This window comes from Synchiropus splendidus, chromosome 17 (assembly GCF_027744825.2).
Source record: "Synchiropus splendidus isolate RoL2022-P1 chromosome 17, RoL_Sspl_1.0, whole genome shotgun sequence".
NCBI lineage: Eukaryota > Metazoa > Chordata > Actinopteri > Syngnathiformes > Callionymidae > Synchiropus > Synchiropus splendidus.
In genome coordinates, this window is record NC_071350.1 from 2,531,978 (window position 1) to 2,548,013 (window position 16,036).

Genomic DNA, 16,036 nt, shown 5'->3' on the forward strand with positions numbered 1-16,036 from the left:
ACACTTCCCAGTATTCCCAGTACTCGACCCTTGAGGTCACAGTCTGAAAAACAACTGAAGACGAAGCTATTTATTTTTAAAACGTGCATATGTACACTATCATCAAGTTCTTATGAAAATAATGCATAATAATGCTAAACTGAGCAGTAAGAAGAGAGAACTGCCAGACCAACAGTGACGAGGATAGTCAACAATAGTAACATCTTGCTTAGTACCATAAACACAGTAACATAGCTCACACTTTGAACCACCTATGCTGTTAAGACACCATGTATGCATGTAATGCAAGCCAGTAGCCTTTTCATATTACGAGAAGGGGAAAAAAAATGTGCACTGAATTGCTATGAGGAACCATAAAACTTAAAATATCAGATAGACGTCTAATGGTGGTCAGACAAAAGATGCGTTGCAAACTATATAACCTGCCGCCAAAAGAAACACATTTGAAGTCAAACACTGTTAGCTTAAATAGCAGTAAGTCACCATATTAACAAAAATTTAGGATTTATAAACAATGACAGAGACCCAGAGTAAAACAAACATTGTTTAATAAATGAAAACAAAAACACAGTGACAGATATCAACTTAACAGTAAGTCTCATGAACAAGTCAAATGACAACATGAAGAATTAACATTTTCAAATTATTCCACACAATTAAAAATATACATTTTCTTTTAAAAAATGTTGCCATTGTAAATAAAAGAAAATATTTACAATCTTTTGTACGGATATTGTTGAAATTCCAATCCATCAAAACAGTGTTTTTTGAAGAGAAAGACTTAGCAACAGCTAAGTCACTAGCTTGTCTTACTTATGTCAAGTGGGAAGAAAAACAACCTGTTTACACTGAGATGACTGAAAAAGATTAGCAGGGATGTGTTTCTCACTTGATGTGGGTTAAAGAAAACGAGAGGCACGTGTTCTGAAGGTTGGTTATGTAGTTCTTCTATCTTGTTTTTGTACGTCCACAAATGTTACCTCAGCCAAAGATGTAATGAGCAGTTTCATTATTTCGCTTATGTTTTTCAACCATTTTTAATACCTTTTTCTGTCTTCACAAGGCCTCAGGAACAAAACCTCACCCTATTCTGACCGAATCATGACTGATAAGGTGTCTTGAATCTTACAAATTCATATAGTGTTATTGGTGAAATTAGGCTGTTACGTCATCTTTTTTATTCGCTCCTGTACTATTATTGTGTTACAAAAACATGTAAGCCAAATTTTTACTTTAAACCTTCAACTAAGATGTCAGTCTGAAGAAGTTTCCCAGTTATTTCTGACAATATTCCAATGAATTGCAGTTAAAAGGAACCCCAAGTGTCAACATATAATTTACCAATATGTGGTATTAAAACAAGACTATAGATGATATAAAGTAGCTCAGGAGGACTTTTCTCTCTTCCACACAATCACCATGTTCTTGTCGCTGAGGGCCACTAGGTACTGAAGGTCCGGGTCCATGGCAACATTGTTGATTGAAGGACCCGCAACTTTGGCTTGACCTTTTTTCAGGGGGCACGGCCACTTTAACAACTGCCAGGGGGAAAAGAATAAGCAGCACTTAAAATTTCAATAGCGAATTCACCCTGAGGCGATTTTCCGGTCCATATGGAAGATAAAAAAAAACACCAGACAAATAACTTCAACTTTTGCAAAATACAAGCAGATTATTGTATTTATTGTTCCATAAGGATTTGAATACTCAATACAATGAGTTCAGATATTCTAAATCAACAAGCAATAAGAATATCAGAGGTACAAGTTGAAATAGACAACAGAGCCCTACACCTTTATAGATTTGGTAGGCAAGTTTACAACAATGTGGCTAATATATAGATTTTTACGAGGGGTGCTCTAATCCACAGGTGTCAAACCGGTCCTCAAAGGGCCACAGGCTTTTGTTCCAACCAATCAAGAGGACACCTACTCACCAATCAGGTATCTGACTGAAATCAGTTGATAGTCAGTCTGGTGCTGTTTGTTTCAGCTGACACCTGATTGGTTAACCTGTTTGTGCTTTCAGGGCTGGAACAAAAACATGCACCCACTGCGCCCCTTTTGTGGGTCAGTTTGACACTCTTGCTCTAATCGATTGGCCACCGATTATAAAAGGCTGATCTCGGCGTGATCGGTAAATGCCGATCACTGCCTGTCATTGCAGATCACAAAATCTGATCACGTGACAGCCGGCGCTCTGATGAAGCACCGCGTTTTGTGATGTGTCCGCTCCTCCCTCCCTCCCTGCCGACTTTTTCAGTCACTCATGTAAAGTTTGCATCCTGCAGGACACGCACATTAAAAGGCGTCAACGGCACAAATTTAATACGATATTTCAAACACCAGAACTAGACGGAGCAGAGAGTTTTCTGGTGCTCATGAGAGTGAAACTGTAGGAACCAGCAATCACTCGTGGACACTAGCCGGTCTGAGTGTGACATTCGGAACGCAAAGCATATTGCCCAAGAAATAATCATTAATTTCACCGAGCCTGATGACCAGCCTTTCTCATGTGCCGTTTTAAGATGGAATCGATCCCGACCGAATCCACTGCTGTTCTGTGTGTGTCAGATGCAGCGTTCTTTGGCCACCTGAATCTGAAACTTCCAGAAAGTCCAGAGTGGGAACTGAAGAGAGCTGCTTCCGCTGAGTGCTCTCCCTGTCTCTCGGAGCATCCCTAGTTTTTACAGTCTAAAGAGCATCATGCAGGCAACAATATAGAGCCTTGTCACATCAAACGGATGACATCACAGGCATTTTATTTACCTTTAAAGTGCTCAAATTGCGCTGTTTTCGCCACGTGTCCGCAGCTCTGCCAACAGAGACAATCTACTGGAGGGTGAAAACAGCGCTTTGAACACTTTAAATGTGAATAAGATGTGAGGAGTTCATGATTCAAGTTCAGAACATTTCCGTGATTGTGTCATGAGTCTGTCTCAATGCTGGATCCCGTTTTCAAAACTAGAATAAGCATTTTCTGCGGCACAGACAGCAACAGTGCCCCAGCTTATGTACGAAGAAGATCTATTTTCCTACTGACAGTAGATTTTGTGGGTGCGGCTAATATTATGGTGAGCTCTATAGTATGTAGTATGTATATGGCGTTTAAAGCAGTTGCACCTGAAAACACAGAACTGACGCGAGTAATACCACTGGAGTGAAAAAGGCAGTGTACTTGAGTTGTACCTCAGTGGGCAGGATGGGTTTCTGAAGGTTCTTCTCAAGGTTCTTGACATGATACATCCACAGTCCTCCTTTGTCATCACCGCATGCCACATAAGCTCGTCCTGCAGGAACAGGCAAGGATGGTAGTTAATACATCTCAACGCACATCAGCAATTTTTAATAATCAGGAAAGAATGAACTACGAAGATTTATTTTATCAACTTGCTTTTCCCCCTTTCATGTGGTATTTTCCCTCATCCTTATTTATCATCACATCTTGCTTCCAACATCACTTTCCATGGTGTCTCTGGTTTATATGGGATTCCAAGCATCTTTCCCCAAACCAGTTTAAATTGGATACATGCTCTGAGTGAATAAATAAAGGAAACTCTTCATACTGACATTATTACATTATTAGTTACTACATTAATATTCTATATCCCGATAGAAAGGATATGTTCTACTGTATAACAGAAAACTCATATAACAAGGTAATCAATGTCACGTCTGGTGGACTAACCAGGACACGTATTGAGAGCGAGGTATGGAATCTCTGTTGTGGTCCACTGCAGTTCAGCCAGGACCACAGCAGACACGGTTTTATTCTTGTCAGGACGCTGGGCTTTAGTTCGACTCCAGCTCCACAGGTAAATGGAACTATGCATGAAGTTCTTGGAAGCTGCAGGTGGAATGGCACAAAAGAGTTGAACAGAATCATAAATATAGCGCTGCAACGTGGGAAATGCACTCATCAGTTTTGTGGAAAAAAAATCTATATACCAAAATTATACCATGTTGTCAGGTGTAATAAAGTTGTCATTATTATGGTGGAGAACTAGGAATTTCACCTACCGACAATGTCATCAGTAAGAAAACTTAGGCCGTCGATTGTGTGAAAATCGCTGTCTTTGTTGTCTTGTTTGTAAATTGGGAAAATGATCTCCATTTCACTTGTCCTATGATGGAATAAATCAAAAGAGAAAATTATACAAAAAAGTCCTCAGTAGTACAGTTGGTCAACATTCAAAGCCAACAAGGCAGTTCCAGGTACGTGGTTCCTTTAGTCAGTCTTGCACCTTTGTGTTCCCCTTTCTTGAATGTCGCAAAAGACTTTTTCAAAAGAGGTTTAAAACATGGCAGTGAAAAGGTTTACATGGCACACTTACCTCTTTGTTGAGTCTTTAGTCCCCAGTTGTGTCTTGTAGCAGTGCAGACCGTCCTCAGAGGCTGACAGCAGGTGGGTGCTCGGGGACGAAGGAGGGAGGCACAAGTGCAAAGGTGTAGCACTGCTGTCCAACATCAGCAGCTGACTGGAGGAACATAAGCACATTAGCTAATTACTTTTACGCTATTCCTATGATTCTACACTGTAATACCACATTGTTGAAGTAGAGCATTGCCCAAACAATTGTTTTATTAATCATTTGTTTTCATAGCAAGACCAGAACAGGCAGATTGATTATTAACAAATCTACTGCAAGAAAATACCTTAACAAAAAGCTACAATTTCAGCATCAGTCACTGAATTGGACTAATAAACTCTACATGTGGATAGGCAGGAGCGCAAACTTGGTTACAGGTAAACACACTTTTTCAACTGATGCGGGTGTTCAAGTTATTTGAAGCATGCTCACTCAAAGCGAACCAGGTTTTAGTTTGCCCTTCAACAGGTGGGGACTGCGATGTAAACACCAAAATAACAGATGGGTTTAAGCACTGAGGTGACTGTAGAGCTTGAAAAAGCACGACACTAGAATCTGCGCAAATAGAAACAACCAGAAAGGGCACGGTAAGAGCAGGAGTGTTTGCTCATCTCCCATCTGCACTCACCAGCTACAACCTGGTGTGTGTGCCTCAGTGCAAACACACAAATAGACTTCTGCTGATTTACTATACATAATAGTATAGATCAACACGAAATACAACATTTGAGAGATTGTTTTAAAAAATGCAGAAAAATAAACATCAAAGATACTCACACTAGTTTGTAGTTGTAATTGCTGTCCACTCCACCAATGTCCCACATTATGATCTTGTTGTCATAAGAGCCCGCTAAAGGAGTGGAAAAGAAGGATTCAAATTAAATTAAAAGTAATTAAGAGTGAAACATTTTTTTATTCACAGACATTGATGTAAAACTAAAAGTTATGAGTAGAACTGACAATACAAACAAGTGCAAATTTGTATATTGTAGTATTGATCGCATAACTATAATGAGCATTTTCTGCTGTGGCAGACGTGGCTCAGCAGAAGAGTTTACTTCTTGACTGTATCAGCAGGTTAGTACTTAGAGAAAAAAAGTGATTTATTAATCATCCATTCGCAGTATTACCTACGCAAGTGGCATATCTGCAACTGAGGTTGTACAACTCAGAAACCGCCTAAACAACTCACTGATGCTCCACCTTGCCCTTGAGAGTCGCACTGCTGTACGGCGCATCAAAGCATGCAGAAACCTGTTTTGTTTGTAGCCACTTGCATGTCTCATGTCTTCATTTCTCCAGGTGATGATGTCACCTCATCACCTCATGTGTAAATAGTTTTTATTTATTTATTACTTCCGCTAAGGTTGTTTTTAGCTTCTACAACCTCATTGCTATTCATGATATTTCAAATGCCAAAATAGCAAGTCATAGATTACATAATTGCAGAGCAAAAAATGGCTAAAAAAAATCACAAGAGTTTAAATGAGCTGCTTGGCACAGGTTTGCATCCTGTGAGTGCTTTTCCAGGTAGACTGACTCAGTACTTCTCATGACACACTATCAAGGCCGGCCACAGCAAGTCAGCCTCCTCCACCCATCTAGTGAATTCTCTCCTACCACACCTGTCCTCTTCACGTCCTTGTTTACCGCATCCCCATTTAAATATGGATAAATATGGGCGCCATTCAATGCAATGGGTACAGACTTCGCACTTGCATCAAACGAAGAATATCGTTAGATGGAGGTAGCAGCACTACAGGAAGACAAACATTGAGAATCAAGGATGCACTGAATAGCAACATGAAGACAATGGGTGTGACTGAGCAAGATTGGTTAAGGTGCAGGAAAACCAACTTGGCAACCCCAGGGGGGAAATGGCAAAAGATTGGGGTGCTGAAAACAAGACACGCATGAACACAAAGAAGTGGCTTAACAGACTGCTGCTTTTAAACAGATTTCAAGAGTTTAACGTACCACTTATCGCTGTTCTACAAACCTATAAATGGAGCATAAACCCACAAAACATGAAAGAACTGAGAAGTGCATTGCAAAAACAAGGATCCGGCATATTGTTTAGTAAAAATTTAGTATGAGATCATAAACACCAGCATACAAGCAAAATGACGGACAGCCTATTATTTAAAATATCATGACTTGTCTGTTGTTGCCCTGTGTATTACATTACTATTATCGTTCACAGTGGTGTGGAAGAAACCAGAAGGCTTACTGTATAAAAAGTTTCCTTGTTGATGGTTGAAGCGGAGGACAGACAGCGACTTGCGGCTGGCACGAAACTCCCCAAAGGCTATGTTGTTGCGGGGGTGGATCAGTTTCACAATCCCCCTCTTCCCTCCTGCCGCCAGGATGCTGCAGTGCTTAGCTGCAGCCCCCCCACCAGAGGACATCAGCACTGTCGTCCAGCAGAGCGAAAAAAACTCCTGTTGGTGTGCACAAAAGTGGATTTTTATAACAATCAGAGAATTAATGCTCAACTCCATATCAACAGCAAATTTATGAAGCTCTACCTATAATGTTATAAAGGAGTGTTTTCATAAATTCATGAAAAAAAAGGGAATTTATCACCAGAGGCAATGACCATTAACTACTTGAATTGTGAATATAGACTAAAGAGCTGCACAAACTTGTTGTGAACTTACCTCCCCAGAAACTTTGTACTTCTTCATGACCATTCCAGTTTCACAGTCGATCACACAGACTGAATCTCCTCCACATGTTGCAACCAATCGAGTTCCTCCATTACAAACTGTAATAAAGATAAGTGACAAAGTCAAATAGTGCATTTTAATGTTTGTTTACAATCGTCCCTGGTGTGAGGTCTCACCGGTGGAGTCAGGCAGTGGCTGGAACGCACAAGCCCAAAGCTGGGTGGACAGGTCCTCTGGGTTGTCCTGTTTGCTGTGACACTGGAGGACATGGAGGGGCTTCAGATTCACCGACTTCTCCAATCAAGGAGAGACAAAGGCGAGGTTATACAAGGGATGAAGTTTGTGTTCAAAGTTATTACTGCTGTGTCAATATGGCGACAACTTATGTGTTTTTCTCCAACAATGACACTACCTAACAATGGTAATACCTTTAAGGTAGAACACAAGAAAATAAAACCTAAATATTGTAGAAATGTAACTTGTGTATAGCAATTTCAATCATTCACATTTTTACATTTAATTCTTAATCAATGAGCAGAATTACTCGACAATCACATTACCTCTGTCTTTGGGAGGAATCCACCAGTGGTATTTTCTGGCTCATTTGACCGTGTCACATTTTTCATCTGTGTTTTTTTTAAAGGATTCTTAGTCGTCTCTGCCAGAGAAGCTTTGGTGGGAGTCGCAGGACATCGTCCGGTTCTCTGTGGGCTCAGAGTAACTCCATTCTCCTGGACCTTCTTTGAAGGTATGAGGCACATTGCAGATTTGCGTGGACTTTCTTTAACTGCAGGTGATGAGGGTTCAGCACGCAGTTTTTTTCTGGGTGTCAGCCTCAGTTCTGTCACTGGTTCTGATGCTGGTTGTTTTCTTTTGGGGGGAGAAGAGATTTTCTGGAAATAAAAAAAAAGTCATTGTGTGCAAAACAGAGTGTCAAAATAAATCTGCAGAAAGATTTATTTTGCTTACATCTACATCTTTATTGTCAGTCAACTGTTTCTTCCCCTTGCCCTCCTCCGGATGTGTCAAAGAACGCAGATACTCCTTGGCCAATATTTCAACCTTAATAAACACAATACATTTCAATGAAAACTTAGATTCCTTTTGGACATGAAGAGCTTATCTCACTAATCACAGACCTTCCATTTGGTGAAGTCGCTCACTGAATTCGGTCCATAATTTACCACCTGACGACAGGAGTTGACAAACTTTTCCTCTAATGTGGATATATTTTCTTCTGTGATGGGGTCAGGCAGATTGAAGTTTTTCTCCCAGTGAGCAATCACCTGAGAAGGACCAACCATTTCAGGCAAGGTTACATCAAAATACCACATCAAAACATAATAAAAAAGGTTCTCTGGCTATACTATTTGAACTTACTTAACCATCTGAAGTTGATGGTATGCGAAATTATAACTGAATATAACAAGTACTGATAGAAGATTTATATACACCAGAAAATGGAGAAATATAGACATACAGTCTTGTATTATTGTTGCTTGGTGTAAAGTATCACTGATTATCTGTTGCTTCTTCAAGCTGTAACGATGTCAGTCTGAAAACAGTGGTTGGGAACTTGACATACCCTTGTCCTCAGGTTCTCTGTGAAAATGAAACGAACGTGATTGGCAGTGGTGGCGATGTCCTTGCCGTTGTACAGCCGCAGGTTTGGCAGTGAAACCATCATCTTGTAATTATCACTCAACTAAGGAAGATAAGGGAACATTAGAATGCTATCACATGATGAGTCTGTTGGTGTGATGACTACCAAAACTTATATTGGCATACTACGAATATTGAAAAAAAAATACCTTCAAGCGAACTCGTGATTTTATTATTCAATGCAAAAGCTTTAAAACACCAGGAATGCTCACAGTGATATACAGGTTGTCGTCCATCTTGAGCTCCTCCAGTCCACTGAGGCCTTCCAAGGTGGTCACGTCCTCCATTTCATTGTCACTCAGGTCTAGAAAGCGAAGATTAGGCAGTTCAAGGTTCCTTGGAAGCTCGCGAAGGCGGTTTTTAGACAAATTCAACCGCTCGAGCGACCGTAGACGTGAGATCAGCTTGAGGGGCAAGTCCTGGAGTGTCAGGCCCAGTTTGGAAAGACTGAAAGAAAACTAGACCAGTGAGATGCTTTCTATAACTGTAGCAAAGTGTTGAAATTAAGTGTTAAATTTAAGTGTTCATTAAAGGGCACAAAATAAATATGGAAAGAAAGTACTTACTTGAGTGTCTTGATTTCTTCTAATTTCTTAGTTTTAGGAGAACATTTCTCCAACAAAAGTTTCTCACTTATTTTGTCCTTCATGCATTCCATCTGAACAGAAAAACAAAACTGTAAATATAGGATATGGATACATAAAAAGTTAAATCTTAAAATAATTCCACGTCAAAACTAATTTATAATGGCGATTTGAATCACAGCACGATAACGTAAATAATGAGGTCACATACAATATATGAAAAGATAAGTTGAGTTAAATTCGAAACATGAGTAACACATTCACACATGCATCATGTCATTGCATCATCTGAAAGTTGAGAGAGTTGTTATTTAAATTGCTGTGCATTTGCATCTTCTAAAGAGGTGTGAAAATGAACTGACCCCACCCTGGGTATTGTCTGCTCACCCATGCATGCACACAGAAGAAATCAAGCCTCCAATCAGTTGGAAATGAACCATCACAACCACCGAGAGAGCCCTGTGTTGAAGGTGTGTTTCTCCACATGATCAAGAGACAGATGCTAATGATGAACCCCAACGATGCAAAACCGGATCACCTCATCAATATGTGCATTTAAATCCACATTTAGGACGCCAGACATGAGATTCCACAAGAGAGTATTTTATAGGTATAGATAGTCTTCATATTTAATTCATATCATTTGAGTCTACAAAGAAAACCCTTTGCGTTAATTTTAATATAAAGAAATATCCCCAAACAAATTGAATGCGAGACAGACCGTAAAAGCAACCGACTCCGCAAAGTGTATCAAATGGTGACGGAAATAAAAAGAGCATGCTCGCCATTCAGCTTAAAGATGAGAATGTTTATAAGAATAATAGGCTGTTGACTGTTCAATTGACGTTGTTTTCAATACGAACACGCTAGGACACGAAAATATACAATGTTTGCATGGATTCCAAAATCATATCGAACACAGTAAAATGACTAAGTAAGCCTTTTAAATACGGAGTTTATAATTACCAATGTGTTAAAACTACTTACCGTTACTCCTTTCACTCTTCTCCTTGTACTGTGCAAGCTTTCCCGGGGAAAATATACTAGTTTCCGGAGGGCGTGGTCAAGGGTTCTACTCTTCAACGTGGTCAAACTTAACATTGACTCACTACCGCCATCAACTGGAATTTTGGATAATCGGACAGTCTTGAATTAGAATTAAATGCTTGATTTACTCATTGGTTCTCTCTCAGCAGCTGGAGTGAAAGGGACACTCAATAGGACAGTTACGAGACGAGCCATTAAGGTTGATTTAGAGATTTCTGGCAGGATGCAGACTTTGAGTTAAAGATGCTCATGTAGATTAGTTTGGAGACAAAGTTACGCAGGCAAGACTCCCCTGGTTTAGACACAGAAAGAGGAGAGACAGAGAAGAGGTTGAAAAATACTGGAAATGGAAGCTCCGGACAAAATAATAAGACAATCATTGAAGGTGGACGTGATGTAGGAGGTCATGAAGGTGATAGGCGTGTTACAGTGGATTAGACTGAACTGGAAGTGATTGATCCTATCCCAACTGAAGGAAAGACCTATCGCTGCATTATGAGAAGACTGTCATCAACTTCCTCACCTCCTCCGTTACCATCTGGTGGTTCATAGCAGCTGCTAATGACAGGAACAAGCTGCACCCAGTCACTCAGAAAAGGTGATCTGCTCAAGTCTGCCTTCAGAACTGCAGGATACACATCGCCAACCATGCACTGTCATGCTCACACTTATTTGGTTACCACCCACAGACCAAACGCAGACAGAGGGTACGTTGAGGATGAGGACAATACATAATTTGAAATGATTAGTGGGAGCTTGGATGCTCAGTGTGATGAAAAAAGCGTAAAATGGAAAACAGGGAGAACAACACTGATTTGACTAACCTAATCGATAGCATAAAGCAAAACAAAAACAATGTTTTGATTAAGGTTTTTGCATTCTAATGTATTGTTGATTTGTGACTGCTCACCAAATTGACGCCTTTCATAACTGTAAGATGTGAAAGTGCAGATATATTTTCGTAATAGAATGATAATACTTATTTGAAAAACATATTTAAATCATCGTAATAGTAATAAAACTGCGCATGTTTGTCACATGTTGCGTCACAATCCTGCGCCGACATACGAGTTACTCAGCGACTTCCCCGTCGGCGTCTTTGTGTTCAACTGTTTTTCCAGCCTTTTGTGGCTGAAACTGGCAGAATTGGTTTTTGCCGAACCGGCTGCTTTATTAATCCCCCTTTCATCTGTTTTGGCACCTCAGCGTGATGGCCAAAACAATACGAGGAATGATTTTGGCTACCGTTAGCTTTAGCTGAAGACTGGTATTACGTATATTATCTTATTCTAGCCGTTAAGCACACGGAATTAAAGTTCCACACAAGTCTGAGTTCCACTTTTTATTTCGTCAAGTGTCGCCTACGCCATTGCTCTAAAGCACAGTCTGCAGGCGGTAAGTTTGAGAACTCCATTACGTTGCAAATGTTGCGCCTACTTTATGTACAAGTATGTTCATTCAACCTTATTCCTGCGTTTGTTTAAACGGATGCTGCTACTGTTGTTTCGTTCTCGTCAAATTGTTACGACGTCGCAAATAATGTCAACATATCATTGTTTAATTTCTGGCAACGGTCTCATGATTGTTTATGCACGTTTGCGACATAATCATTTCAAGGGGAGTATTGCATTATACACTGCAATATGCTACGTGGATATTTGTCTTGTTTCTGCAAATGTATTAATGCAAATTTGAATGTGTGCAAATGTGAAATTATTTAGGTGGATGGTGCTACACTTTTGACAATACTTTTTAGTTGATCTATCTTTGATGTAGTAAGTGAAATAAATAATGAATGGAAAATGAGGTAAAATGGGTACACCTTCATTTTGAAAGGAAAAGCACGTACAAATTAATAACTACAATTTTAAGTTATTGGGTGTGTGTGTGTGTGTGTGTGTGTGTGTGTGTGTGTGTGTGTGTGTGTGTGTGTGTGTGTGTGTGTGTGTGTGTGTGTGTGTGTGTGTGTGTGTGTGTGTGTGTGTGAGCCTCTTTGACACAGCATGCTTGCATTCATGGTCATGAATCTGTTTAAAATATCTGTTGCAACATGTTTAAGAAAAGGAACTTTTGAAATTAAAAAGTAGCCTGGACTGTGATGGGTTTAGTAATTTACACAATAAGTATGCGTTCATTGGAACCCCACTTTCATTGTTGCTGCCAAACACTTTCCTTTCTGGAACTTATTTTTGTCTCTGTCTCTCAATGCAGGGGTTTGGAGCCATTGTCTGCTGTCATCTACACTACTGATAGTTGACCATGAGTTCTCTGCAATCTTAAAGTCAGTAATGGCCTCCAGAAAAGTTGATGGTGTCCATGGCCAGACCAGGAAATGTGACTCCATGTCTGGGCTTCCTCGGAGTGGCAGCATCTCAGAAGGGCTCCAGACTGAGAATTCTTTAGTTAAATCTCAGAAGTCTGGAAAGTTGCGAACAGCTCTGACGTTTTTCGGGGTGCGCAAAAGCATCTGCCTATTACCAAGTTTTTTTGGAGGACGGAATAAAAGTCAGAACAAGAATGGAGTTTGCAAAAGCAGAACTCATGATGGGCTTAGTAAGTCTAGTCATGAAGACAGTGGAAAGAGTGGGTACACCACTGCTGTGGACTTTGAGTATCACAACCATCAGGACCCTGCTGGAAACTGCCACTGCGGCTACGATTATAGTCCACCTGCTGCTGACCACAAGTCCTTTTCGATCCCGCGGCAGAGGAAAGGCTTGAAGAGTCTATTTCAGAGTTTTAAGCAACACCGAATGAACAAAAATGTTGATAAAACTGAAATGGTGGTGATGTCCATGCCCCACTGCCAGCCAGAGGAGCGTGTAGTTCAGAACAACAGTGAGCAGTTTGTGTCCGAGTGCCTAGGATCTGAACCTGATGTGCCTGACTTCTTTGACGATTGTGATATTTCTCCTGATCCCGAATGTATTTGTGATAATATTGCAACATCAGAGCGAAGTGTGGAATCTGAAAAGCTGTCTTCAGCACATGGCGAGCATCTCTCTGACAATCAAGTGGAGGAATATAAGTTGACCACCAGTGATTTAGTTGCGTATAAGGAGAGTTTGAGAGGACACAGTGAACCTTGCCTGAAGCTGGAGTCAGTGCCAGACACTGTACCGAAGTTAGCCACTCCTGCCAGTTCATCAGATCAACTTAACCTGATTTTCGGAGAAGTTGCATCTCTAAAAAGCTTTGATTCCCTCACCGGCTGTGGTGACATCATTGCTGATCAGGAAGAAGACAGTATTACAGAAAGCAGTGTGTCTGGAGAAAGGAGTAGAAATGGAGGTAAGAGGGCCTCCTGTTATCTGACATACCAAGGTGGTGGTGAGGAAATGGCCTCCCCCGAGGATCTGGATGAGTCTTGTCTTCAGGATTTCTGGGGAAATGAACCAAGTGATGAGATCTGCCAGGACAAGTCTGAGTTGACATGTACTCACAATACTGAGCCAGTGAGCTGTGTTAGCGCTCAGCAAGCCACCGGGGTCGATACCTCCACCATGGATGCTTTAACACCTCAGAGTGAACATCAAGAATCAGTTCCGAACAGTGATGAGGGATATTATGATTCAACCACTCCGGGACCAGAGGAAGGCCAGGATAAACTCGACAGACTTCAGAAAGAGAGACTACCTAGAGACAGCTACAGTGGCGATGCTCTCTATGAACTCTTTGCTCCGGATGAAAGTCTTATCAGTCCACATTTTGAAAAGCAACCTGGTTTCAAACCCTCCGAGTTTTCTCGGCAGTCTGCTGAGATGGATGATTCTGTCTTTGTTCCTGAGATGGAAAGGGAACAACTCTGTACTGGAATGTATGAAGCTCTTGAGACATCAAGTAAGTCTTCGGAGTTAAGTAAAGATAGAGTTGGAGTACGTGAAGGTGTCAACAAAGGTTTGAGTTCTACAACAGGGAATGTTAAGCAGAATGTATTTGATGCTTCAGCTGTTGCCGACTGCGAAAAAAGGCTTAGCAACATCTCTTTCAGAAGTACGTCGGACACAGAGGTTGACATATTTCGTGAAGCCAAAGAGCAACATCTTGTGGAGAACAAACCTCTGGCATCACCATACCAAAGCGTTAGTGATGACAATGAAGGACAAGCAGTGAGCTTCTCCCAAGCACTTGTCGATTACACAAAAAACTCTCGTATGATGAGTGACTTGCACATGGGTGGATTTCAGGCAGCATCTGCCTTCTCCGCTAATATGGAGGCCTTGCCAAGCATTGTTACTTTTGATGTGGTGGATATGCACAACGAGGGGGAATACGATGAACAAGTTGAGCTTGGAGAGGACATCGCGTCACCCTTCCAGCTGGAGGAAAGCTACCTGCAGAAAGATGTGTTTGCTCAATGTGATTATCAGATAATGGACCTATATGAACAGAGTCTTACCGGTAACCCATGGTCTGTTGCAGCTGGGGCAGGGCACTTTGCCAAACTGAATCACTCCAGTTCACTTAGTCAAAACTGCAGAAGTAGTCCCATTGAAGCGGAGATGATGGGTGTCTTTAGAGACAACAGACCTGCCATTTCTCAAGCTCAAAGTAAAATGGAATCTGTAAGTGACTGTTCCTCACATTACAAGAAGAATTTATCTACATCTGAGTTGTCCTTATCTTGGGAGAAGAGGACTGAAGGGGCACCAAACCTTGTTGTGGATGGGGAAGTAATTGAAAATTCTCAGAGCTTCACACCAACAATTCAAAAAATATTTCCACCCCCTTAATACCTGAGCTTGATCTCATGGTGAAGAGCTGCCAGATTTTTTTTAAGATCATGTTTATGTGCCAATCAAGGGGTCTGCTTTCCCAGTCATGATGATTTTCCTCATTTCTGTTTACTAGAACAGATGTTGCTGTACACTACTGTGACAGAGGCTTCTGGGACGACATTCATGAAAGAAATATTGCACATGTTTCTTTTGCAGTTGGGCCTCGTGAGTGCATCCCATGATATTTGGGAAGAGTTTCTCGCTAGTCCTGTTTAGATATGTAGCCTCACTTCGTAAATTTTTTGGAATGTCATTATAAGCTTACCTATAAGTTTCTTTCTAATCATACTAAATGCGTGAATTGTTTTGTGTGTGCGCTGACACCAACACTGAGTGTGATTGTCTTCATAGTTACTTGGCTTACTCTTGGTTCATGTTATTTATGGTTGAAGGTGTGTGACCTTGTTGAATTCAATCCATGTTTTTTATGATTCATTTTCCTTTTTAGATTGTATTTGTGTTTTGGGAAAGAAAAGCATTTTAAACTGTTTGACCTTAAATCTTAAATAGGTCACACATTTGTGGCTCGTATTTACAGTAAATCAGTTGGGAATTGCAGGGTCACTAAAACTAGCTGACCCAATATCAACAAACATTTAGACTCCTCTTTGATACAGTCAGAGGACCTCTAACCAAGTTATGTTTAGACTGTGTATATTTTGTGGTAAAAGATAATTGTCAAATGCTGTTTCTTTTCTTTTTTTTTTGCATATCAAAATCAAACGGAAAAGAATGTGTAGTTTTACACTAAAGCTAAATAGACTGAAATAGTTGCAATATATTTTGTTAGTATTGTTTTCTGACGTTTATATTCTGTTGGTTGCTGTTGAAACGTGTGCTGATAATTTGTCCTTGTAAAACACTGCCTTACTCTGAAATAAACAAGTCAAAACACTATTACTTTTCATTCTTTAACTTATGACAATA

At 40.5% G+C, this 16,036-nt stretch overlaps 2 protein-coding genes across 3 annotated transcripts; one reads left to right on the forward strand and one right to left on the reverse strand.

The window, feature by feature from the left end:
- Nucleotides 1-603: 603 nt before the first annotated feature.
- Nucleotides 604-10,693, reverse strand: lrwd1 (leucine-rich repeats and WD repeat domain containing 1). Of its 2 annotated transcripts, none has more exons than XM_053847368.1 (16): nt 10,272-10,693; nt 9,267-9,358; nt 8,913-9,147; nt 8,624-8,743; nt 8,178-8,324; nt 8,008-8,100; nt 7,599-7,931; nt 7,215-7,332; nt 7,030-7,136; nt 6,600-6,810; nt 5,147-5,219; nt 4,334-4,477; nt 4,020-4,123; nt 3,688-3,846; nt 3,189-3,289; nt 604-1,538 (listed from the first exon to the last, which is right to left on the reverse strand). In XM_053847368.1, the coding sequence occupies exons 1-16, from the start codon at nt 10,383-10,385 to the stop codon at nt 1,386-1,388; spliced, it is 2,304 nt and encodes a 767-aa protein (XP_053703343.1). In that variant the 5' UTR covers nt 10,386-10,693; the 3' UTR covers nt 604-1,385. The 2 variants fall into 2 exon arrangements, with proteins under 2 accessions (XP_053703343.1, XP_053703344.1); XM_053847369.1 differs by having other exon boundaries at nt 7,215-7,329; nt 10,272-10,668.
- Nucleotides 10,694-11,396: 703 nt separating this feature from the next.
- LOC128748371 (APC membrane recruitment protein 1-like) lies at nt 11,397-16,016 on the forward strand. The gene is made up of 2 exons (XM_053847070.1): nt 11,397-11,726; nt 12,543-16,016. Exon 2 carries the CDS (start codon nt 12,620-12,622, stop codon nt 15,062-15,064), a length of 2,445 nt encoding a protein of 814 aa, XP_053703045.1. The 5' UTR covers nt 11,397-11,726; nt 12,543-12,619; the 3' UTR covers nt 15,065-16,016.
- The last annotated feature ends 20 nt before the right edge of the window (nt 16,017-16,036 follow it).